This window comes from Petaurus breviceps, unplaced genomic scaffold (genome assembly GCF_028583685.1).
Source record: "Petaurus breviceps papuanus isolate PSGF00001 unplaced genomic scaffold, PetGlider_PUasm1.0 90977, whole genome shotgun sequence".
Classification (NCBI taxonomy): domain Eukaryota; kingdom Metazoa; phylum Chordata; class Mammalia; order Diprotodontia; family Petauridae; genus Petaurus; species Petaurus breviceps.
The window spans coordinates 16,543,627-16,570,350 of NW_027187391.1; the positions used below are offsets into that span (position 1 = coordinate 16,543,627).

The 26,724-nt window shown below is 37.6% G+C and overlaps 1 protein-coding gene across 9 annotated transcripts in view; it reads right to left on the minus strand.

The window, feature by feature from the left end:
• The window catches only part of TMEM200A (transmembrane protein 200A), a 144,788-nt gene that overhangs the window by 84,740 nt on the left and 33,324 nt on the right, over nucleotides 1-26,724 (minus strand). For 3 of the 9 annotated variants that reach the window (XR_011166324.1, XR_011166327.1, XM_069077420.1), the window contains exons 1-2: nucleotides 2,188-2,279; nucleotides 656-842 (exon numbers count right to left, since the gene is read on the minus strand). The exons of 2 other annotated variants lie outside the window; for them this stretch is intronic. Coding sequence is in view for 2 of the 7 variants with exons in the window: in XM_069077420.1 (XP_068933521.1) it covers nucleotides 656-663 (8 nt within the window). In the remaining 5 variants the exon portion in view is untranslated. Of the gene's footprint in view, nucleotides 1-655; nucleotides 843-2,187; nucleotides 2,366-26,724 lie in introns of those variants that run through there. 4 more of the 9 variants (XR_011166326.1, XM_069077421.1, XR_011166325.1 and 1 more) reach the window with 3 other exon arrangements.

Here is a 26,724-nt window from a genome sequence, read left to right on the forward strand (position 1 = left end):
TGTCCTAGTTTGTGGTCTGCACCTTGAAGGCTACACCAAATATAGCTTTCTACTGTTCCCACCTCCTGATGGTTAATTATATGCCTTATAATCAGTGAAAAGATGGTTTAATATAGCAGAAAGAACATTGGATTTGGAACCCAGAAGATTTGGTTTCTATTCTGGCTCTCCCACTTACGACCCAAGTGACTGAACAAATCACTTAATCTTACTGAGCCTTTATTTCTTAATCTTTATAATGGGCATGATGACACTTGCACTACCTACTTCACAGGATTATTTTGAGGAAAATCACTTTCTAAACCACTTGCAGTGCTTACTATATAAGTAAGATTTATTAATATAATTAAAGCTTAACAACTCTGACCTAAAAGCAGTCATTAAGGCTTATAGAAAGTGTGTTTATTTAAACTATATTTAATTCAATTCAATAAATATCTATTAAGTCCCACTAGTCACTGGTAACTTGCCCGCAGAAAACTTACCTTCTGCCATATTTACTAGAAGATATTGTACCCAACAGAGTAATGTGGAATAGTAGGTAGAAGGCAGACCTGAGACTCAGGAAGATCTGGGTTCAAGAATGACTGAATGACATTGTTGAAGGATATTTATACAGTTACTTTCCCAAACCAATGAAATCAACTGTTCTTACCTGCCCATCACGTACTAGGTACATCACGTATTAGGTATTCAGGAAATGTACAACAGAATTGTATACTTGATGTTTAGTTGTTTTTCAGTTGGGTCTGACTCTTCAAGATCTCTTTTGGGGTCTTCTTGGCAACGATACTGGAGTGGTTTGCCATTTCTTTCTCCAACTCATTTTACAGATGAGGAAACTGAGGCATAAAGGATTAAAATGCTTGCCCAGGGTCACACAACTATTAAGTGTCTGAAGCCAGATTTAAACTCAGGTGCAGGCCCTGCACTCTGACCACTATACTACATAGCTGAATATTTAGTGATATGTAATACTTATTTCGTTAAATTAGCTATTTATTTTGACATTAACATTTTATCTAATGATAAATGTTTTTTAATGATGGAGAAAATGAAGTAATACTCTAAAGGCTTTCTGTATGTATTGATTTTTCCCCTCATAAATAATAAATGAAAAAAATCATTTTTCTTTGTCATGTATATTTTCTCACCAATTTGATCAGTCACAGACATCTTTGCAATAGTGCAATTTAAGCAGATATGTATATACATACATCTATACACATAGACATGTGTGCCCATATGTGTATGTATATACATGTATATGTGCACATGTATACACATACAAACATTCACACACAAGTATATACACATATACATGCATGTTATGTGTACATGTATATATACATAAATTGCATATATATACATACATATACGTGTGTGTATGTGTGAAAACTCCTTTAAGGTCTTATCCCTCCCCCCAAATAAAAGAAGTAGGGATAGAGAGAAAAAGGTATTCTCTTAAAATGTTGGTACTTTCTACTCAGAAAATGCCTATGTGGTTAAGCATCCATGAATCAGAGTATTTTTAAAACGGAAATAAATTGCATTAGCAATAAAACTGAAGAGAGTCATTGTTTTAGTAGATGAGGGAAACATATTAATACCCTCTCAATTTATCAATTGCTATTCAAACCAGAAAGAACAAAGATGTGTGCACACCCCGCCCCAATCCTTCAAGTACTAGAAAATCCTCAACTGAATCAATATAACCATTTTTAATGGTTATTTATAATTCAAGTCAAACATGAATTATGAGATATTAGAGAGAGGTCTCTGGAAAGTCATCAAGTTTGTGTCCCTGTGGCTACATCAACTATGATAAGAGATTCTTTGTAGAACGGCAAGGTAGCGTTAAAGACCCAGCAGACACTCCTGTAATTAGACCTGGTCTGAGTCCTAGAGCTGTCTCAGTTCCTGGGTTCCTTCTGTTCCCTGGGACAACAGGGTTCATAACTTTCCACCTCAGATATCAAATCTCTTTAGGGCTTAACATCACCATTATCCATAAAAATCTTGGGAACCACCTGTAGGGACCAACAGGACACCTAGGAGTTTTAGTCCCTTTCCTTTAGAACTATTCCAAAAACCTTTCACGATCAAAGTTATACCCCCCGCCCCCACTCTGCATTGATTCATATTTTTGTTCATGCATGCTCACTCAAACCCAGAAACTAGACTTACACTCTCATTTTTTTCCTCTTCTTCTCAATAACTACTCTGCTAAGATACTTTTCTTGCTGTCTGCTGCTGTCCGAGACTGACAAGCACATTCTGAGGGAAACAGTAACCCAGAGTCCACAAGTCATGTGATGTACACCTAGAATCACCAGGAGGTCCCAACCACTCAAGGGGTGACAGCTCACCACATCCAATCCAGCTCCAGATAACCAGCATCTGAAATGCATCCTGAAGCTATTCTTAGAGTCTACTGGTAATCATTCACACAATGGACAACTGTGAGCCTGCCTTCCACTGGGGCCACAGCTGCTGGTCCTTCAAGATGAGCAGAATAAGCCTTTTTTTCTTAACATTTTTCTCTAGCACTCTGGATCTCTCCTTTACCCCCACCATCATTCATGTTAATCTGTGCATATGTTATATCCCTCCAATTAGAATGGAAACTCCTTGAGCATGGGAACCTTGTAATATATTTCTAATTTTGCATTTCCTATGTTTAGGACAGTGTCTGCTTCATAATTAAAGTTATCCCTTCCACATTGTGACTTTCCCCTTTGAGTTTTCGCTATATTGTAGGTCAGTATAAGAAATTATATGGGAATTTTGGGGGAACTTTTGCAGAAGCCACAGATGATATGTCAAACAGACAACACAGAAAAAGTTTAGAAACTCAAAGATGCATAAATATATGTTTTACATTGTTGAATATAAAAATATTCTATCATTTAATACCATAATAATTCAGATTTCTCTGGTATGAAGGAAGGGACAAAAACTTTTACCCATATTTTTGAGATCACTGGTGGGGTAAAGGGGAAGGATGCCCTGACCTCCACAATGTGGAAAAGATAACTGCATATACTTGACTAAAGACTAGATGTAATTGAAATTTGTTCTAATATTTAACAATATGGTGAGGAAATATTTTGTGTCTCCAACCCTCCCTATAACTAATTGATCCATGATACTAATTAGTTAGTTAGTTAACTTTCAATCCTTTATGGGCAGGTAACTGAGGGATAATCTGACACTATTATGAAAAGCCTGTTTTACATGTCATTTTCAGTCACACACTCCTGTCATTATCCCTCTCCAAAAAAATCAGATAATAGTAAGCTGCCTTATCCTTCTCCACTATGCTGAAGGAAAAAAGCTTCCTTCTAAAGCCTGATCTAACTATGCCACTCATAAGACCGGGTAAAGAGGAAGCTAGTAAAGGGAAGTTGATGCATTCGAACCCTTTAGAAATTTTATTTCTTCATAGGGCTGAAAAGGACCTTCAGAGATGAATTAGCTATTGACATGAATGCACTTGAAAGTCTGTTGTCCTGAATACCCAAACCTCTTTTTAGAGCTAATTAAAGAAATGCCTGAGCTTCCTTTTCTAAACCATACTAATATAAACTCAAGTTCTTCCTAACATCTAATTTAATCATTATATCCTGAATTAACTCACAGGCTATTTCTCCTTAAGGTCTTCCTCTCATCCCTGCTTAGTATAAGAATGGTCTGTTTGATTGTTTAATTACAAAGAAGTCCCTATTCTTCCTGCTGTCTTCAATGGAACGGAAGAATTGTGGATGAATTGGCTAAGTGTCTGCATCCTGAAAGAATGTATGCTTAGTTGTTGTTCATCCTTTGTTTTTAAAAGGGACCAATGACCTCACAAGGGTGATGCCTTGACTTACACATGAATTGGATATGAGTGGGACAAAGCCCCAAAGTCATCAGCCTCACTCTCCCCTCCAGAGTCATAAAAGTCCAGTGGCAAGACAAAGGTCAAAGACAACTGGCAAAGGTCAAGGATTCAGTGCGTGATCTTGACCTTCCTAAATTAAGGTCTTTCCCAGGTCTCAGTTTGTCTGAGGTCATACCCATTCCATGACTAAGGGCTGGGTAAGAGTTGAGACAAAAAAAAGATGTCAGTCTGGGAGAGGAAGACCCTCATAATTTCTGGCTAGAACAGAAAAAAAATTGCTACTTACACTTATACTAAGCCATCAAAGTAAACAGCAAGCCACAGAGGCTTGGGTTGGGGCTATTATTGGCCATTCAATGAAAACCAAAAGTGACTTGGGTTTTAAGGAGTCAAATAGCTCCATTTAAAACATGATGGGCTTTTTAAAGCCTGTTTTTCAGAGCTATATTTCAAGAAATAAAAATGTAAACCATGCTGGACAAAAAATAAGTTGTCCTAGCTTTTTGGAAGAGGAAGGAGGAGGATGAGGAGGAAGAGAACCTAGTTTACCCCTTCCCACAAATACAGCCTCCATGGGAGGAGTAAGCTTAAACTTATACTGTAATGACTGTAATGAGGCATACCTTTAAGAAATGTATGTGACAAGGTTTAACTCACAACACCCACTCTGGAAGTCCTTCTTTCTACACTGGCTTAGGGAGGACCAGAGCAAATCTTCAAATGACTTTTGGCTTTCGAACACCAGTGAAAAAACAAAGAACCCTGCTTCTTGGAGGATAGCAGCAATTTAACGATAGCAATGAACAATAGTAGAAATTTAATGAAGCAAAATTGGTTGGAAAACTTTCATTCTCTCTAATCAATCCCCCCCCCCTTATCAAGTTTAGATATGTTGAAAGTAAGTTGATAAATAGCATGGCATTTTTTTCCTTTGGTTACTTGTATTTTTTTTAAATAAATAGTTCAGTACCAATCACCTTGGTCATTCTGTTGCATTCTGCTAAGATTTATAATTTCCCTTCTATATAAGAATTAGAGAGAAAATGTCTAATTGTTTTGGAGTTTAGGCATACTTGTTTTAAAACAATGGACTACTTTCAGGCATGTAGAATAATTACACTTTTCATAGAGTTGTAGGTCATCCAAAGGGCAATGAAGAGATTCATGGGGGAAATGAATAAACTAAAGCATTTTGCAAATGTGGAGCTATACAGGAGAAGCAATGTAAAAGATATTATCAAAGAGATAGATGGCTTGAAAACAACTAAGGTAGTCAAGGACAAAAGGCAATGGATTGCTGTAATGCCTTCAATAGCCTCTCCACTTACTAAAACAGACACTTCGGAGAAGCTCAGAACCCCTGAATCACTTCCTAAGAGTAAGCAACAAGGACCAAAGCACCTTTCCTGCGGTGGGGACTTTGAATTTCAGTTAACACCAATTCCCCATGAGTTTTATCCTGCCCACAGACATGAATCAGTACCAGTCTAGGCTCCTCACTCTCTTCCCTCAAAGCTCCAACCTTCCTGACTCAGATGTTGTTGTTATTTGTACTTTGTTCTCATAGAGGACCAATGACATCAGGAGGGTGATGTCTTGACTTGCAAGTGAATTGGATTTAAGTGAAGGAGGACTATGCAAAGTCACCAGCCTCACTCTCTTCTCCAGAGTCATCTGGGTCCAGTGGCAAGATATGGCTTGACTCAGATAAAAACAGTATAAAAACCCACCAGAAGTTGCTGGTTTGAGACATTTCATTCCATCCAGATTCCCAGCAGGATGCCCAAGGAGACCTAACTCATCTCCACCGCCCGCCCTGAGTGCCCTTCATATTGTATGTCCTTTAAATAAAACTGGCTTGTTTTACCGTCTAGTGTGCCTCTCAACAAAGAGGTAATGGCCTGTAGGTACCGAATGAAACCTAAATTTGCATACCTTGTATTATAGGAGAAAATTCTGCAGTAGGAACATGGGAGTCATCAGAAAAAACATCAATGTTTTGTTGTTGTTTTTAGAGAGTGTTTTTATATTTAAAAAATAAAAATACACTTTGCAAGCACAAATTGAAGGAGGCCTGGCTAGACAATAGTTCCTAGGAGAAAAGATCTGGGAATTTTAGTGGGCTGCACACTCGATATAAATCAGCAACACCACTAACAATGAGGGAGGTGATAGTTCCTCTCTAGCCTGATCTAGTCAGAACACATTTAGACATGAGACATTTTAAAATGCTTTTTAAAAAAACTATTTCAAGCCTCTGGTTATCTGGCCTCTGATTAAAGCTTTCCAGTGCTGGATAACTCACTGCCTCCTGAGGCAACCCATTTCACTTTTGGATAGCTCTATCAGGGAGATTTTCCTCACATCGAGCTAAAATCTGCCCTTTTTGCTACTTCTACTCATTGCTTCTGGTTCTGTCCTCTGGAACCATGCAGAACAAGCTTAACTCTAAAGCAGCACAAGGAAGATGTATTAGGAAAAGCGACTGGGAGAAACATTTGTCATAAGAATTTCCAGGCCTGCCCCTGGCAAACCTCAGACACTCCCCCTTTCAGCTGCTTTGGGGAAAGACATTAAACTGAGCCTTCAAACTCTTCTGTGTCTGTCCTATTTCTTTGTCTCTAAAAGCTCCAGCAAATGATCTTGTCCTCTGGATGGGCCTGCCTCTGCCCATTCACAATGACTTTCATCTTCCTCTGTTTAAATTCCCCATTCAGGTCTCCTAAATAATTTCAATTTAGCAAGCATTTATTAAAGACCCAGCAAAACCCTGTGCTGGACCCTAGAGGAGATTCAAAGACACACGAGAGTCCATCTGTATTGTGAAAGCTGATCCAGGAGGGGGACATCCAGATAATATAAAATAGAATGTGAAAAGTGTCATGACAAGGGTCACAACCAAATATTCTGCAAATTCTTTTGAGATCATCTCCCTTTTGAAAATGGAAATTGTATTCACATGACATTGAACATCAAGGTGAAAAACAAATAACGTAGTCAATCATGTGGCAGCTGGTAGTGCAGTATATTCACTACTGGACCTGGAGTCAAAAAAATCTGAGTTCAAATCCAGCCTCAGATACTTAATAACTGTGTGACCCTGGGCAAGTCACTTAACCTCTATTTGCCTCAGTTTCCTCAACTATAAAATGGGAATAATAACAACACCCACTTCCCAGGTTGTTTTAGAATCAGATGAGATAATATTGGTAAAGCACTCGGCAGAGTGCCTGGAACATAAAAGCTTATTCCCCTCCTCTTCTCTCTCTTAGATTTTCCTAAATGTCAGTGTGTGCGGTAATATGAGCATGCTACCCATGCTTCCTTATAGACAGGTGATGGGCTCAGAGTACAGACTGAGACATTTTTTTGGAGGTGTACAATGTGGGGATTTGTTTTTCTTCACCATACATGTTTGCTGGAGGGGCTTTGGCTTTCCTTTCTCAAAAGCATGGGGGTTGAAGAAAGCTGATGTGAGAGGAAGAGAAGGCAGTTTTTTTATTATTTGAAAAAACTAAAATTCATCTTTAAAAAAAGAGTATAGACTGTGAAACTGATTTTCTATTTTCTATTTCTATTAATCTCTTCTCCAGAGTCATCTGGATCTAGTGGCAAGATATGGCTTGAGTCATATAAGAACAGTATAAAAACCCACCAGAAATTACTGGTTTGAAATACTTCATTCCATCCAGATTCCCAGCAGGATGCTGGGAATCTATTCCTCAGTTTTAACCATGGTGAATGCCCATCAATTGGAGAACAGCAGAACAAATTGTGTTATGTGAAAATCACAACAAAAAATTTTACCAGAAACACCTGGTTAAAAAAAGTAGAAAACTCTAGTGGAGTGCCTCAGGGATGCATCCTAGGTCATGTACTGTTTGACATTTTGTTATCAATGACTTGGATGCTAGTACAGATAGCTTACTTATAAGAATTTTAGATTCCATGAAGCTTAGGGGCTAGGAAATAACTTCTATGCAATATGACCAAATCGAGATAGCAGATTTCCTTCTACTAGAATAAGGGGTTAAATCTGAGGAAGAAAAAATTATTAGATGTAAATATAACATTTTACACTAGAGTTATAAAAAAATCAGCTTCACAAGTGCAAGTTGAGGGAGGCCTGGCCAGACAATGGTTCCTGGGGGAAAAAAAGATCTGGGATTTTCCTGGGCTGCAGACTCAATAGTACAACACCGATACCAAGGAAGGAGGTGATAGTTGGGTCAGAACACATCTGGAGTATTCACTTCAGACAGTCACATTTTAAAAAGGCCATGGACAAGCTGAAGCTTATCCAAAGGAAAAGGAGCTTGATCAGGATGATGAAAGGACATTTAGCCTGGAGAAGATTTAAGGGCTATGCCAAAATTACCTTCAAGTATCTCTAGGGAAGTAATAGAAACAATCATGGGAAGTTGCAGAGAAGCCAATACAGGCTCAGTTTAAGGGAGGAAAACTTCCTCATAATTAGTAATAATAATAATAGCCAACATTTATATAGCACCTACTATGTGCTATATTTAGGCAGCTAAGTGGTACAGTGTAGGCCTGGAGTCAAGAAGACCTGAGTTCAAATCTGACCCCCGACACACTGGCTGTATGACCCTGGGCAAGTCATTTAATCCTGTTTGCCTCAGTTTCCTCATCTGTAAAATGAACTGGAGAAGGAAATGGAAAATCACTCCAGTATCTTTGCCATGTTATGAAGCATCAGACATGATTGAACAATAATAACTATGTGCCAGGAATTGTGTTAAGCACTTTACAAATATTATATCATTTAATCCTCACAACAACCCTGGGAGGTAGGTGCTATTTTATCCCCATTGTATAGATGAGGAAACCAAGGCAGACAGTTTAAATTACTTACCATTATCTCACTTGAGCCTCAAAATAGTCCTGGTCTAAACCTAGTTCTACCATCTACTAGCTCTGTGGCTTTGGGCAAGACATTTTATCTCACTGAGACTCAATTTTCTCATCTCTATAATGGGGCTGGGGGTAATACCTTACAGAATTTTTATAAGGGTCAGATGAGATAACAGATATAAAGCTTAAAATACTTTGTAAATTATAAGTAATTTTTAGATGGCAGCATAACATACTGAAAAGACTACTGCACTTGGGGTCAGGAGAACTGGGTTTGTGTCCCAGCTCGGACACTGACCTGCAGTATGACTGTGAATGAGTGCCTTTAATTCTCTGAGTTTAATTTTCTTCATGTGTAGAATGAGAGAGCCACTAATCCATATTTTCCTATGTATCTGCCATAGAGGCTCTCTTCACCTTGTCTAAAGACCTTCTTCCTAGTCTTTTAGTATTTAATTCAGTCCAACAACTATACCCTGTGTTTACTGTGTGCAGAGCACTGTGCTGGGGAGATTGGGAGATAATGCAAGGTTTAGAGAATACCCATCTCCGTGTTTTAGTAGACCATCTCTATGAATCCCAGTGGCCAAAAGAAACATATGGCCTACCTTCTGGTGATGAGCATCTCTGAATTGAACTAGGTTTATCTTTGGATAATGGACACCCAGTTCCTGACTAACATGCAGTTGTACACAAATAATTGTAACACAAATAGTGTATGTTGAGGGGATAAAAAGGTGCAAATTAGATGCTATGTGAGGTCTGAAAAGGTTGACCATTTGCTGATGTTACTGTAGAAGAGACATGTGGAAGGAATAATGCTTAGTGAGGTATGTGTTGGATTGGATAGACTCTGAGATCCTAATTCTGTGACTGTGTGTCTGCTCTTTCTTTCCCCTAGAACAGTTGTTATGTCCCACACACACACACACACACACACACACACACACACACACACTCACACCCCATCATCGTCCTCATCATGCATGTTCCCACTGTTCCATATACCTGGAATGATTTCACTCCTTCCCCCCTCTATTTTTACTGAGCTCCTATCCATCCTTTAAAGCCTACTCTGAATGCCATCTCTTCCACAAAGCCTTTCCTAATCTCCCTAGTGGATAATAAGCTTTTCCCTTGGATTTCACATAATACTTTATTCTGTGCCACACTAATATTTAGCGTGTGAAATAATATGTTATCCTTGTCTGGGTTGTAAACTTCACTGGGACAGTGACTTTTCTCAGTCCTTCTTAATTCTAGTGTCTTCTTTCTGTTATTTACTTCCAACTCTTCCTGTATATAACTTCTTTGTCCATATCTGTTTGCTTGTTATTCTTGGGATTGTGAGCACCTCTTTTGAGGGCAGGGACTGTCTTTTGCCCTTCTTTGTTTTTCCAGAGCTCAGCACAGTACCTGACACTCTTGGACTCAGTCAAAAGGGCACACCCAACAAACTAGAAGGCCTTTAGGCCCCAGGGTCCCCACCCCTGCTCTAAAAGATGATTAATTAATGCTTATTGAATCACTGACCATATCATCTTCAAAATTTGCATTTTCCCCAGGACCTAGCACTTAAGACATGTTTGCTGCTCTTGCTCTCAGGCCATCATGTTCCAACCCTAACATCCTCCACCACAAACACACCATGAAAGGCTCTCATCCCAGGGTCCACAAAAGCTTTGGTCCTTGGCCTTCTTTTTTGGTGGGGCCAGAAAGAGGAGCCCAGTATGGAAGATTAGTACTTATTCCATTTTACTTACTCCTCCCTCCCCTCTTTTTTTTTAAAGAAAAAAATTACAAAAAAAATGTCATCAGTTAAAAGACTTATTAGGTACTTCTAAAAAGAACATGATGCTTTAGAAAAATATAGAAGAGGCAAAAAAGAGAAATCCTTGTTTAGAAAATATATTTCTAATTATGTGCAATTTAAAATTAGCTAGATGTGAGGAGGTACTAAGTTTTGGACTAGCTTCCAAGAGAGGAGCTAATCCCAAGATGGTTCTGAGAGAGAGCCAGGCATGCCCTGTAGCCGTATGTTTACACATATCATTAAAACCAGTAATTAGGCAACTGTGGATATGGAAGCATGGTTACTTTCATAGGCAGTATTTTGCCAGAAAGGCTGGTTGTTGACCTACCTTCATCTTGCCCTAAAAGTATATAAGAGAAGAACTTTGGCATTAGTAAAGTGAAACATCTGTTTTATTTAATAATGATAATAAAAAAACTTGCAGTGACAAATCCCAATAATAAATTCTGTTTGGAATTAAAACATACTCTGTTAGAACTCTGGAAGAATAAACAGATTATAAAAAAGATCGTAAAAAGCTTGCATCCGTAGAGAGCTCAGTCACCTCAGGCCATGATATTATATATAACCTGTGATTTCTCATTCATTTTGAGGGCAATGCGTCCTAGGCAGAAGTCTGACTAACTTCAACTCTTCCATGACCTGGAAATTGTGTTTTTATAATGCCATCTACGTAACTGATAATAAATGCCCTTACACATAGCTCCAAAGAAAGCAATGCTTAATAAAGCAAATGTCCTGTTTTCCACACACCACTAAGACTTCCTGTGTCTTTCCAGATGCCTTCACATTTGTCTCTGAGAAAAGAAAAAACTGTGTATTATAAACAGAAGTATCATGACTAAAAGATGTGCTTGGACCTAGAAGAATATTCCTATTTGATAAAAACTGCTGGGAAAACTGTTTGGAAGAAACTAGGCTTAGACTAACAGCTTACACCACACTCCATAATATATTCTAAATGGATACATGGCCTTCATATTAAAGATTATACCATAAAAAAATTAAAAGAGAAGCAGGTCAAGTACCTCTCACAGTTATGGGTAAAAGATATATTCTTAACCAAACAAGAGATAGAGGCAATTACAAAAAATAAAATAGATAACTTCGATTACCTGAAACTGAAAAGCTTCTGCACAGACAATACAATGAATTTTAGATAAGAAGTGTTGTCAAGTGGGAATAAAACTGGTATCAAATATATCTAGATAGATAAGATAGATGGATGAATGATTGGATGGATGGATGGATGGATGGATGGATGGATGGATGGATGGATGGACAGATAGACATATGGGTTATCCATCTTGTACACTGAACCTTCATCAGAAAAATTTGATAGAACTAAAGCAGAGTGAAACAAGAAAACCAAGAAAACAATAAACAAAGCAACTACAACAATGAAAATAAAAAGAACGATGCCACAGGAAAAAAATTGAAAAAGTAGACATAATGAAATTGTAAGGATAAACAGGGGTTTTCAGGGCAGAGCCAAGATGACAGAGTAGTGAAAGCACTCATCTGAATTCTCTCAACATGCCCCATCTAGCAACTTTAAAATAACATCTCAAATTGAATTCTGGGATAGCAGAGCCAACCGAAGGTCTGAATGAGATAGTCTTTCAGCCCAAGAAAATGTATAAGGTTGGAAAGAAAGATATGTGACACAGGGGTGGAGGCTGACCAGAAAACCATCAAACACAAGTGGTGAGATCAGTAGATTGTCAACAGGAGCAGCAGCAGCTTCAGGAGTTCTCAAGTCAGAGACAGTAGGGGGACCTGCAACTGATCGAAAAGAGATTACAAGGGACACCTATGATAGCATTAGATGTAGGACCAGATGCTATTTGGTAAATCCATTGCCTATACCCATTTCTGGATTATAGTTTAGGGGTAGAGAGGAGTACTTTCAGTCCAGAGGGAGCAGAAGTCCTGAGGTGCAGTATTGCTTTTGGTCACAAGGGATCAGGGGCCCTGAAGGGCATTATCAATTGCAATTCCAAAGGGTCAGGAACCCTTCTCAAGTAAGGACCAAAGTACAGAACAGAAGAACAATTATCACATCTCTTTGCAGATCACCCCACCTTGGAAGCACTGAAAACTTCCAAACCTCCAGAACTAGCTCTGAAAATAGCAGTGCAAAAAAGCTCAGACAGTGCCTCAACATGCTGAGAACAGAGTCCAATTTTAACATGAAGTTCAAAATCAAGGAATAGGGTAAAAAACTAAACAAACAACAATAACAAAAGAAGCTGGTTATAAAAAGGTACTCTGGTGACAGGGAAGATCAAGAAACAAACTCAGAAGAATATAATGAAATCAAAACAGCTACATTCAAAGCCTCAAAAAAAGATATGTAAAATGGACACAAACCCAATAAGAATTACTGAAAGAGCTCAAAAGCAATTTTGAAAATCAAATAAGTTTGATAGAGGAAAAATTAGATAAAGAAATTAAAGTACAGGAAGAAAATCATAAAAAGACAATTAATAGCTTGGCAGAAGAGGAACAAAAAATACTGAAGAAAATAGTACCTTAAAAACAATGTTATTTCTGGCAGAGCCAAGATGGCGGATTAGAGGAAGCCACCTAGCTAAACTCTCCCAATATTCCACACCAAACAACTTTAAAATAGCACCTTAAATTAAATTTTGAGGCAGCAGCCAATAAAAAGTCAGGGTCAGGAATTTTTCTGGTCTAAGAAAATTTAAGAGATTGGCAGGTTAAGTCTGTGAGACTAGGGTGGAGGAGGATTATCTGGAGTCCACACATGCCATGGTGTCAACAGCAGCCGAAGCAGCAGCAGAAGCTTCGAGAGTTCCAGCCCAGAGAGGGTAAGGTTAGACAACTGGTTAGAAATAGAAAAAGTAAAGGAAAAATTGGAAAACAGACGTGAGAGTGATGAAAAAATTATAAAAAATAGACTCTATATCTTGGTAAAAGAAGCACAAAAATTGTTGAACAAAATAACACCTTAAAAAAAAAAACAGAATTGACCTAATGGTAAAAGATGCACAAAAATCCACTGAAGAGAAATCCTTAAAAAGAAGAAATGACCAATTGAAAAAAGATATAAAGGTGGTTAGGTGATGCAGTGAGTAAAGCTCAGGCCCCAGAGTCAGGAGGACCCGAGTTCGGTTCTGGCCTCAGACACTTAACAGCCACACACAGCCACACATACACACACACACACACACACACACACACACACACACACACAAAACTAGCTGCATAACCTTGGGCAATTTACTTAACCCCAATTGCCCTTCAAAAGGAAAAAAAAGATATAAAAATTCTCAGAAAAGAAAATAATTTCTTAAAAATTAGAATTTAACAACTGGAAGCTAATGATTCCATGAGACATCAAGAAATAACAAAACAAAATTATAAAAATTGAAAAAATAGAAGAAAATGTGAAATATTTCACTGTAAGAACAACTGATTTAGAAAATAGATTGCGGAGAGATAACTTAAGAATTATTGGACTACCTGAAACCCATGATCAAAGAAAGAACCCAGACATCATATTTCAAGAAATTATCAAGGAAAACTTCCTTGATATCCTAGAACCAGAGGTTAAAATAGAAACTGAAAGAATCCAAAGAATACCTCCTGAAAGAGATCTCGAAATGAAAACTCCCAGGAATATTATAATCAAATTCCAGAACTTCTAGGTCAAGGAGAAACTATTACAAGCAGACGGAAAGAAATAATTCAGATATCTTGGAGCCACAGTCAGTATCACCCAAAATTTAGCAGCTTCCACATTAAAGGTGCAGAAGGCTTGGGATATGATATTCTGGAAGGCAAAGGAGGTAGGATTACAACCAATAACAAACTACCCAGTAAAAGTGAGTATAATACTTTTGGGGGGGAGGGGAGGAGGGAATGGAAATGTAATGAAACAGAGGACGTTCAAACATTCCTGATGAAAAGACCAGAGCTAAATAGATAATTTGACTTTCAAATACAAGATTCAAGAGAAGTATAAAAAGGTAAATATATAAAAGAAACCATAAGGGACTCAATAGAGTTAAAATATTTACATTCCTTTACTGATATGTATATTATTAGGGCAGTTAAAAGGATTCTACATAGAAAGAGGGCATAGGATACAGAATAGTCCAGCATGGTTAAAGCATGTAGTGCATGGAAAGATAAATATAAGTCTGGGTACATAGAGTAGTACCAGATTTTAGAGAATTTTAAATATCAAGTGAATAAGTTGGACCTTTCATTGACAGCCAATGGGGAACTGCTGAAGTTTTTTGGTTAGAGTGAAATGATCAAATATAGAAAATTATTTTGTCAGCAGGAAACCTATTCTGGGATCAATATAAAGAATGAGTTATTAAGGGAAGCTAGAGACAGTGGTGAAGATACCTTTGAACTCACCAGCATACCAAATTGTATCTTATCTTCATGATACTAAACTCTATAACTTTTTTTATTACAATTTCACCATTTCGTGGCTTTCTAACTCTCCCAAACCCTCAGTTTCCTCCAAAACCTGTTCATCATCCTCATTTTGACTTCCAGGCCCTCCCTGTTTTCCCAGGCCACCCCTTGTGTTCAGGCCTCATTTTCTTTTCTTCATATTCTCAGCAGTCCAAACTCTCTCCTCCTCCTCCCTACTCCACTTCAATGGGATTTTTTTATTAATATATTCAAAAGGAAACATCTCAGATTTTTAGAGTCAAAGCAATAGAAGATCAGAGAATAATTATTAATCAGGTAATCAGCATTTCAAAAGCTAGAAACATGTAGTTAGTAATTAATAAACACCTACCATGAATAAAGCATTCTGCTAGAAGAATGGTTTCTACCTTCATGGAGTTTGTAGTTTAGAAGGGAAGATAAAATAAAAGTTCACATTTATATACCCTTAAGGTTTTCAAAGTACTTTAAATGTATTATCTCATTTGAGCCTCACAACAACTATATGAGATAGGTGTTATTATTGTCCTCATTTTGTGGATGAGAAAACTGAGGGTTAAAGAGGGTAGATAATTTACCTAGGGTCATATAGGTGGTAAGTGTAGGAGGCAGGATTTGAATTCAGATCATCCTAACTTTCTACCACTACATCCATCATATCCACATTACTTGCAATTATGGCACACTGCTTTCTAAAGTAATGAACGCAAATAACTAAGAATGTAAGATAATAGAAACATTCGTAATATGAATTAAATATTAACTTAAATAAATATAAAGGGAAATACAAATTTCTGTTCAGGGGAGAAAGAGAATATTTCTTTTCTTTTTTTTTTCTTTTTAAAGAAATCGGGGTTAAGTAACTTGCTCAAGCTTACACGGCCAGGTGTTTCTGGGTGGGTGCTAAGTGTCTGAGCCCAGGATTCAATCCCCATGTCATCCCGACACTGGAGCTGGTGCTCTTACTCGCTGTGCTACCTAGCTGCCCCCAGAATATTTCTGATTAAACAGATCATGAAGGTTTCTTGACTTTAAAGTTGACTAGGAATTAGGTAGAATCAGGTCATCCAGGAATAGGGAAAAATGTGAGAAAAAAATACAAAAGCTAGGAATCCAAAGGAATTAATGGAGGACAGTGGATGGTCTAGTTTGGAAACAATGAATTCATGAAGGGGAGTGATGAAGATATGATTGGAAATGTTGGTTATGGCAAAGTTGTGGAAGGCCATAAGTGTCAAAGAAAAAGTAGATTTTCTTGGCAAGGAAATAGGGAGCCTTTGAAGATGTTTGAGTAATGCAGAAGACATGATCAAAGCTATACCTTAGGAATTAAACAGCAGTTCAAATGATTGACTGGAGTGGAGAGACACTGGAGTAGAAAAACCAGGTAATAGTACTCTGAAGCTCATAAAACAAATGAATTTGGGGGTATAATCTAACATAACATCTACATAAACATTATTTCCTCTCCAAGGTAATTTAAGCTACTTGAAGCAGGGGCTGTTTTGTCTATTTCCTTTATATTCATTGAAATCAAGCATGGTCCCTTGTATGCTGTAGATCTTTAATTAATGTCCCCCTCTCTTTGAGAATTGAAACTGAATTGGCTTCCCTTCCTTTCTGTGTCTCTCTTCCTCCTCACTAATCTACTTTTTCTCTACCTCCTCCTTGGAGCATAGGATATAAAACTAAATTTTATATTTGTTGTACTTCACAGTAAAGTTTTGTGTCTTTATCTTTATTTTTTAAAACAAGGGAGCTGAATATTTTATAGTTCTCACCTTAAAAAAGCACTTAGCACAGCGCCTGAAACATGGTAGGTATAAAATAAAAGCTTGTGTACAGACTCACTAAAATTAAATTGCACTTATTTTTGCAGTCTTCAGTGGACTTGTTCAATCAGGGGACTAACCAAAACCAAACAAAAACCCCCAAACAAACACAAAACAAAAAAGGTCACCACTTTTGTCTCAGAGAATAAAGATTACACTGTAATATTTATTTTTACAACACTTGGTACATTTGGAGTACTCAGTAAATATTCTACAGCCGTTATTGAAAGATGGCTAACATTTCTACAGCATTAGACTTGGGAAAGAGGTTAGTAGAGACACAGATTCAAAAAAACAAAATTGATGGTCCCCTTTTCTCAGTTCCAATACCACAAATCTAAGCCTCTGGATTGAGCAGTCATGAGGTAATCAGAATAAACAAACAACCAGACAAATTTTCAAAGCGTGGCAAAAATTAGTGTATAAAGGATGATTTCAGAGATAGTTCTTTAATTTTATCCAAACATTTTAGGGGCCAATAAAAATTCTGGAGGTCAAAGAGACTCAAGGGCCGTCTACTTTGATTACTTCTGAGGGGTGGGAGCAGGAAATCACAACATGAAACTTCACCAGGGTTAATGACTGAAATGGTAATAAGATATCACCAAGAGAATCTTAAGCATATAAAAAGTTCTAGAATTTTATGAGTATGGATAGCCCCTCCACATTTTAATAGGTAGGCTGCTTTGAACAACAACAAAAATAATCTAATGGATAACCTCTGGTAATGAGCCACTCTGAAATTAGCCAAGCAAGACCTTAGATGAAAGATACAAAACTCATTACTAAAACCATAGTCAAAGATTTCTCATCTTGATAGGATCTCCTCCACCAGGAGCACTGGGCAGCTTCTCACTGACACAGGGGGTCCCTGGATAGCACTTTGTGAACCAGCTACTACTCGATTGGGAGGAAACTTCCAAGAAATGAACAGAAATGGTCTTAGAAATATAAAAGGGTACAACAGCTAGAAGATAAGTGGTATACAGTCTAAAATGAAGAAAAGAAACATAATGTATAATGGAATTTGCATTTTTAAAAACAACTTAATATCATGCTATGTAATAATAATGATTCATATAGCATTTTGAGGTTTGCAAAGAGTTTTTCACATACTGTCTCATTTGATCCTCATAATAACCCTGTGGAATAGATGCTATTACTATGTCCATTTTATAGATTAGGAAACTGAGCCCAAAGGTGATTAAGTGACTTGCCACAGATCACATAGCTATTTAAGTGTGAGAGGAAGGATTTGAACTCAGATGTGAAAAAGTGTTTTTAATGATTTTTGTGAATTTGTGGTAAGGGACTATGCATATCTATGATACAGTAAGTAGAAATTTTTGCCCCCTGCAAGTCTTTTAATACATAAGTTTTGACTTAACTTTTCTCAGTAATGATGGGACCCTAATAAAGCTGCCTCCAGCCCCAATATTCTAACTTCATTATATGCCTGGCCCTAGTGAACAGCAGGTCCACTGCACCTACCTAGTTCCCCCTCCCACCAATGTCCTAATTTCTTTGTATATGCCTCACTGCTCACTGGAACAACAGGTGTGTCTCTGAATGCTTAGTTCCCACAGAAACAGCAGGTGTGTCTATATGATGGGAACCTAGCTACTGCCTCTACCTAGTCACTGCCCCCAGACCCATTCCCACAGAAACAGGTGTGCAATCACAGTCACATCATCCATCTAGCCCAAGACAGGACCACCATAGCTAGCCAGTTGGAGGGCAGAATGACCAGAATGTTTAACCACCGCACCATAGATGGGATCCCTCCTCCATTACCTAATCCCTTAACAAACTCCTCTTACCTTTTTAATATTAATTATATTCCTCTATTCTATGTAAATTTCTGTTATCTAATTGCATCTTTACCCTATAAAAATCCATCTTGCTTTCTCTAAAGTTGCTGGCTCCTCTTGGAACTTAGCCCTCTTCATGAGAGGCATCAATCTCAATAAATGCCTATAATTGGATTAGAGGTGGTTGACTGAATTCTTTGAGAAGGTTCCACCACAAAACATCATGAAACTCCAACAGTTTGGGGGTAGGCAGAGCCTCCACCTCAACAGTTCTTGGAGTCCCTGAGTTTAAACCACGAAAGTAAGAAAGCAAGAATTGAGGAAATGACATGCACTCTCTCCAGGTTCTCTATCTGACATGCCATAGACTAAGCTAAGCTCTGAGCTTCAGAGGACAAAGTAAACCCCCAATGAAAGATTTTTTTTTTCATTTTAATTAGCCAAAATACACAGGTAATAATAGCCATCATAACCCTCTAAGACTTCTGTTAGCTGGTCAAGTATTTCACCATTTTAATTTTTCCAAAAAATTAAAACTGCTCAGAAAAAAAGAAGAAAATCAAACCCCTACATGTAGCTTTAAAAATACCAATGTGACTTCTGAGAGCCAAGATGGTGGAGTAAGCAGTAAATTGCAGTAACTCTCCCATATTTACCTCCAAACAACCATAAAATAGGGGTGAAACAATTTTTCAGCCCCCAAACTTGGAAGATTACCAAGACAGATCTGTCTCCACTCAAGGAAAAGGGGAATACAGTCTAGGACAGGAAGTGTCCCAGTAAGCCAACAGCAAGTCCCTACCCTAGCAAATCAGTGAGAGATCCTGAGCCCCAGCGTGGTGGAGTAGGCAAACCCCAACACCAGGAACCTTTCCCTTCCTCCCACATGCCTCAGCATAGCCATGGGAATGGGCAGACTCCAGCTCCAACTCCCTGTGCTTCAGCATAGCCCAGGGCAAATGGGCCCTCCAGAGGCCAGATAACCATGGACTTCAGTGTAGCCCCAGGGAAACACAGAAACACCCCCAGAGGCCTCAGAAAATGCCAAACACCAGCATTAGCTTAGCATCAGGTAAGTTGCCAGATCCCTACAGACTCCAGCAACACCAGCCACTCCTCCCCACCCTACACCCTCAGTACAGCACCAGACACAAGGGTCTCCCATGGGTCTCAGAGCAACATCAGTGCAACACCAAGTAAACAGCCAGGTCAGGTGCTGCACATGACCCTGCAGGCAGCCCTTGGCACAAGAAACCTGAGACAGTGCACCTTCCATCCTGGGAGAACTTAAATTTAAAAGAAAGGAAAAGGGTAAAAAAATGAGCATAAAACAACAACAAAAAGAATCTGATCATAGAAAGTTAGTGTGGTGACAGTGAAGACCAAGACAAACTCAAAAGAGGACAAGTGTCAAAATATCTATGGGCAAAACCCCAAAGAAAAATTGGAAGTAGTCTCAAGCCCAGGAAGAACTCATGGAAGAGTTCAAAAATGAAATCATACAAGAGATATAGAAAAAAAAAATGGGAAAAGAACTGAGAGTGATGCAAGGGAATCTTTAAAAAAGTCAGCAGCTTGGAAATAAAGAAAGCAACTACTTAAAAAGTAGAATTGACTAAATGGGAAGAGATACAAAAATCCATCTAAGAAAACAACTCCTTAAAAAAATGTAATTGGCCAAATGCAAAAGGAAATAAATACACAAGCTAACTGAGGAAAATAACTACTTAAAAGTTAGAATTGAGTAAGTGGAAACTAATGATTCTATGACACATCAAGAATCAATCAAAGACATTCGAAAAAAATAGAAAAAAATTTTAAAAAAACTTCATTGGAAAAACAACTGACCAGGAAAATAGATCCAGGAGAGACAATGTCTCATGAATGAAAGCTATAATCAAAAGGAGGACCAAACAGAATCTTTCAAGAAATTCTCAAGTAAAACTAAACTGATATACTAGAACCAGAGGGCAAAATCCACTGATCTGCTCAGAAAAGAGATCCCAAAATAAAAACTCCAAGAAACATTATAGTCAAATTACAGAACTACTAAGTCAAGGAAAAAATACTGTTAGTGGCCAGAAAGAAACAATTCAAATATTAGGGAGCCACAATCAGGATTACATAGGACTTAGCATCTGCAGCATTAAAGGATCAGAGGTCATTGGTCGTGATATTCCAGAAGGCAAAGGAGCTAAGACTACAACCAAGAATCACTTACCCAGTGAAATTAAGCATACTTCTAGGGGGGAAATGACCATTCAATGAAAGAGAAGGATTTCAAGCTTTCATAGAGAAGACCAAAAAAGAGAAGGAGAAGACCAAAACTGAATGAGAAATTTGATCTCTAATATGAGGATCCAAGAGAAACCTAAGAAGATAAAAAGGGAAAATAGAAGGGACTCATCTGAGCAGAACTATTTACATCTCTACATGGGAAGATGATACTTGTAATTAAAAGTTGTACCACTAATAGTAGTTTATATATAATGATAGAGGATACAGGCATAAGGTGAATCTGAGGGAATAACATAAGAAAGAGATGAGAAAGAGGAGTACACAGGTGCAGAAGGGAGAGTAGAATAGAATAAACTATTTCACATGAAGAAGTGTAAAAAATGAATTACAGTAGAGAGGAAGATGGGAGGGTGGGTGATGGGCATCACGTGAACCTTACTCTCATCAGTACTGGATCAAAGAAGGAATAATATATATATGTAAAATAAATAATTTTGATTATAATAAATTTAAAAGCTTTAACACAAGCAAAATCCATATAATCAAGATTAGAAGGAAAGAAGAAAACTGCGAAATGATCTTTACCACAAGTGTCTGTGATAAAAGACCTCATCTATCAAATATGTAGAGGATTGCATTTATAAGAATACAAGACAGTCATCAATTGATAAGTGGTCAAAGAATATGAACAGATGAAGAAATCAAAGCTATCCATAAGCATATAATGAAGTGCCTCTAAATCACTTTTGATTAGAGAAAGGCAAATTAAAATAACCCTAAGATACTACCTCACAGCTATCAGATTGGCTAATATGACAAAAAATGGAAAACGATAAATGTTGGAGAGGATGTGGGAAAATTGGGACACTAATGCATTGCTGGTGGAGCTATAAACTGATCCAACCATTCTGGGGAGCAATTTGGAACTGTGCCGAAAGGACAACCAAAATGTGCATACCTTTGATCTAGCAATACCACTACCAGGTCTGTATCCCAAAGATATAAAAAAGAGAAAAGGACCTACACATGCAAAAAAATTTTAGCAGCCCTATTAATGGTGGCAAAATATTGGAAATTTAAAAGGGTATGCCCATCAATTAGACAATGGCTGAATAAGGTGTGGTATATGAATGTAATGGAATACTATTGTGTAATAAGAAATGATGAACAGGCAGATTTCCCAAAATCCTGGAAAGACTTGTACAAACTGATGCAACGTGAAATGAGCAAAACCAGGAAAACATTGTACACAGTATCAGCAATACTATGTGATGATCATCTATGAATAACTCTTCTCAGCAACACAATGACCCTAGATAAGTACAAAGGACTCACAAAAGAAAATGCTATCCACATTCCAGATAAAGAACTGATGGACTCTGAATGCAAATCAAAGCACACTTTTTTCCCCACTTACTTTATTCTTTATCATGTTTTTTTTTCTTTTGATGTTTCTTCTTTTACAAGTATTACTAATATGCAAATATGTTCTACATGATAGCACATCTATATCAAATTGTCTACCATTTTAGGAAGAGGAGAGAGGAAGGAGGAAGAAATATTTGAAACTCAAAATCTTGTAAACATGAATGCTAAAAATTGTCTTGACGTAATTGGGGGGGAAACAAAAATACTATTAAAAACACAATGTAAGGCAATGGTGTTATTACATGCAAACCAGTATCTGCCTGATGATGAAATTGACCTTTAAATGTGTTATTCTTACATTATTGTTTTGATAGAATGAAAGAATCACAATCTAGGAATTCAAAGGGATCTTCAGGGTTATTTAGATTCCCTCCTTGCCCAATGCATGAATTGCCTCTCCAGCATCCTTGATAATGATCAACTAGCCTCTGCTAAAACACTTCCACTGACAAGAAATTCATCCTTCCCAGGAAAATCCATTCTGTTTTTGGACAACTCTAATTATTAGAAAATTCTCCCTTTTAATGAGTCCTAGAACTTCCACCCATTGCTCCTAGTTATGTCCTTTGGAGCTAAACTAAATGAGCATAATTTTTCTTCCATATGACAAACCTTAAGGGAAAATAGTTGCTTTTTCTAAAATCTTTTCTTCTTTAGGCTAAATATTCCTAGTTCTCCCAAATATCCCCTCATATATCATTTTTGAGACTCTCACCATTCTACTTACTCTCATATGGATTTGCCATTTTAATTTATGTTCTTCTTAAAAATCAGAATTGAATTATTAACTGAGCAGCTCAGAGTAGACCATGAGTATGCGTTCTCTTGTTCTGGGTACTACCCTTTGATTGATCCAGCCTATGTGACCCAGTATCTTTGCCAAGTAAACCCCAAATGAGGTCACAGAGTCGGACATTACTGAAATGACCAGACACACACATAAACAATCATATTAGCTTTACTGGCCATCAAGTCATCCTGTTGTTTTGCAGTTAACTAAAATTCTCCATACCCTTTCCACACATACCACTGGCTATTCATGTCTCCCCTAGGTTATAATTATGTCACTCAGTCTTGAATTATAAAAGCCAGCCTTGACCCTTATCCCTACTGAATTTCACATCAGCTTTTGCCAATTATAGGAATTCTTGGAATCATGTTTCTGCCCTTCAACAAATTAAGCATCCCTCCCAATTTCATGTCATCTACAAATCTGATAATGCCACCAATTATAATGACTTTACAGCATCTGTTTTTCCATACAAACAACAGAACAAGGCTGATACTGACTCCCTAATAATTCTCCATTCTCCATTAGCAGTTTTTCTTAGCTTCTACTCCATAGATAACATGCTCCCTCTTCCCTCCCTCCCTCCATCCCTTTCAGGCTTTCTTTTGTATGTTTTCTTCCTCCACTAGATTGCAAGCTCCTTGAGGGCAGGGATTCTTTTTCTTATTTGTACCCCTAGTGCTTAGTACAGTATCGGACACAGAATAGGTCTTTAATACATATTTATTGAATTGATTGACAATAATATACTACCTAAAACTCTTTGGGCTTTGGTCATCAACCAGTTATAAATCACCTATGTGTTTTCATATAGGGCACAATTCTATTTTGTCCATGAGGTTATTAATAAGAGATGTTATCAGATACTTTGCTGAAAGTGAAACATACAATGTCCATAAGCAGGAATTTTTAATATGGGATCTGTGAATTTGTTTTAAAAATATTTTGATAACAGTATCCAAATATAATTAGTTTCCTTTGTAACATAATGTTTTTATTGTATGCATTTTATTTTTTTTTCTGATATTGTAAAATTCTCTAGACTCCCAAAGGGATTTATGACTTTAAAAAGGTCAAGAACCCATGGTCAAAAGAGTCTACCACATGTTACCAGTCTAGTAACCCTGTCAAAAAAAGAAATGAGATTGTTCTTTGTAACTTATTCTTATGCTGGATCTCAATGATTATAATAACATTCCTTTCTAATTTTTAAAAAAAATACAAACCATACCTGTCCATTACTTGTGACTATTATGTATACTACCCTGAAGATCACAGGGGTTCTTGGTGACTGGAAAACTGGCTTATTTACCCTCGACCAAAACTTGAAATATGTCATAAGTCACACATGATAGACCTATATTTACCAGGTTCTTATAGATTTTATATGCTTCTTAGTCCCCCAAGAGAAATTTAGTTGTTGAATTAAATAGTGTGTGACATTTTCCTTCCCCCAAGAAGTCTTCTTAGATTAATCAAGTATAAACTCTGCTTTTTCTCACTATCAAAAATTAATTAGTTTGGGGTGGCCAGGTAGCACAGAGAGTAAGAGCACCAGCCCCAGTGTCAGGATGACCTGGGAATCAAATCCGGGCTCAGACACCTAGCACCCACCCAGAAACACCTGGCCATGTAACCTTGAGCAAGTTACTTAACCCCAATTGCTTAGGGGTGGCCAGGTGGCTCAGTGAGTAAGAGCACTGGCCCCAGTGTTGGGATGATCTGGGGATTGAATCCGGGCTCAGATACTTAGCACCACACCTAGAAATAACTGGCCGTGTAACCTTGAGCAAGTTCCTTAACTCCAATTGCTTAAAAAAAATAATTAGTTAAAGTTCACAAATTGTTTACTTGATTCTAAAATTTTGCTAAGTTTCAACGTATTGGATTTTATTTAGATTTCTCTAATTCAGGAATGATTTTCATAATATTAATTTCACTCCTTTGACCCAAAAGGACTTTGACCCAAAAGCTACTCATTAATATGGAAATAATGAGACATATAATGAGAGAGGCAAATCTGTGAAATGTTTTTAAAAAATGGAATGTGGAAACAAAGCTTCCCATCCTTTCCTCAATGACAAACTATAATATAAAATCCCAAAGCATTAGGATTCACTGAAAAATCAAAAAAGAAAGGAGAGGTTAGAAGAAGGAAAAAAATTGGACACAGAAAAAAGAAGCATGGTTAACCCTGTGAGAAGCTGGGTAAAAGTTACAGGAATTCAAATATACAATATGCTAATTCCTGTCCTCTTACATATAACTGAATCCAATAAAAATGTTCACCTGTGAGGTAGGCATTAGCTCTGTCCTACCACACAAGTGTTGTGAAAGGGTCCTACTTATTGAACTATTATCCATATGCTTTACTTTCAAATAGTATATACCTTAGTGATCTTAATATCTCTCATGTTAAAAAAAATGTTCTGTGAAACCTTCAAGGGGCAGCTAGGTAGCCTGTGGATAGAGTGCCAGGAGTGGAGTCAGGAAGAATTGAGTTCAAATCCAGCATCAGACACTCACCAGCTGTGTGACCCTGGGTAAGTCATTTAATCTTGTTTGCCTCAGTTTCCTCATCTATAAAATGAGCTGGAGAAAGAAATGGCAAAGAACTCCAATATCTTTGCCAAGAAAATCCCAAAAGGGGTCACAAAGAGTTGGAGAAGACTGAAACAACTGAACTGCCACAACAAAACTTTCAAATATTACAGAGCAGCCTAAAACTTATGACTACATGGTAGTATTGATTATACAAGGCAATTTCAAATCAAGAGTGCAGCTGTCATAAGGATGGGAATCATGAGTTGGAAGGACTAAAGAAAGAGAGGAATGGAAGGAAGGGAAAAAAACCCAAAGGCTGGTGAGTCAGAATATCGGCTCTCATGCTTACTAACAATGATGACACAACCTCTCTGAGCCACAGATTTAAATCTATAAAATAGAGATACTCACACTGCCTACCTCCCAGGGTTCTTGTGGGAAAAGTGCTCTGTAAATCTCAAAGAAAATAGATACTAATTGAGAGATACAAATTTATATGTAGGCTCACCCACCAATAATTCAACAGGTCACAATCTGGATTTGGATCCCATCTCTAACATTATGAGCTGTGTAATCAATCAACTAATCAATAAACAATTATTAAGTGCTTACTATTAAGCCAGGCCCTCTGTGATCACAGGCAAGCCACTTACTTCCTTGGAGCCTCAGGTTCTTCATCTGTGAAATGGGCATAGTAATATAGGCTGTACCTATCATATTGGTATGGGGATTAAATTTAAAATGAAACTATTGTTATTGAGGGTAGCTAGGTGGCACAGTGGATAGACTGCTATGTCTACAGTCAGGAAAACCTCAATTCAATTCCAACTTCAGGCACTTACTAGTTGTGTGACCCTGGGCAAGTCACTTAACTATTTACCTCAGTTTCCTCATCTGTAAAGTGATCTAGAGAATGAAATGACAAACTACTCCGATATTTTTGCCAAGAAAAACCCAAATGGAGTCACAAAGTATTGAACATGACTGAAATGACTGAACAAGAAAATTATCATTGAGAGTTTATAGAGTCCATATCATTGGGCTAGGGGCTGGGAAGATAAACATTTTAAATT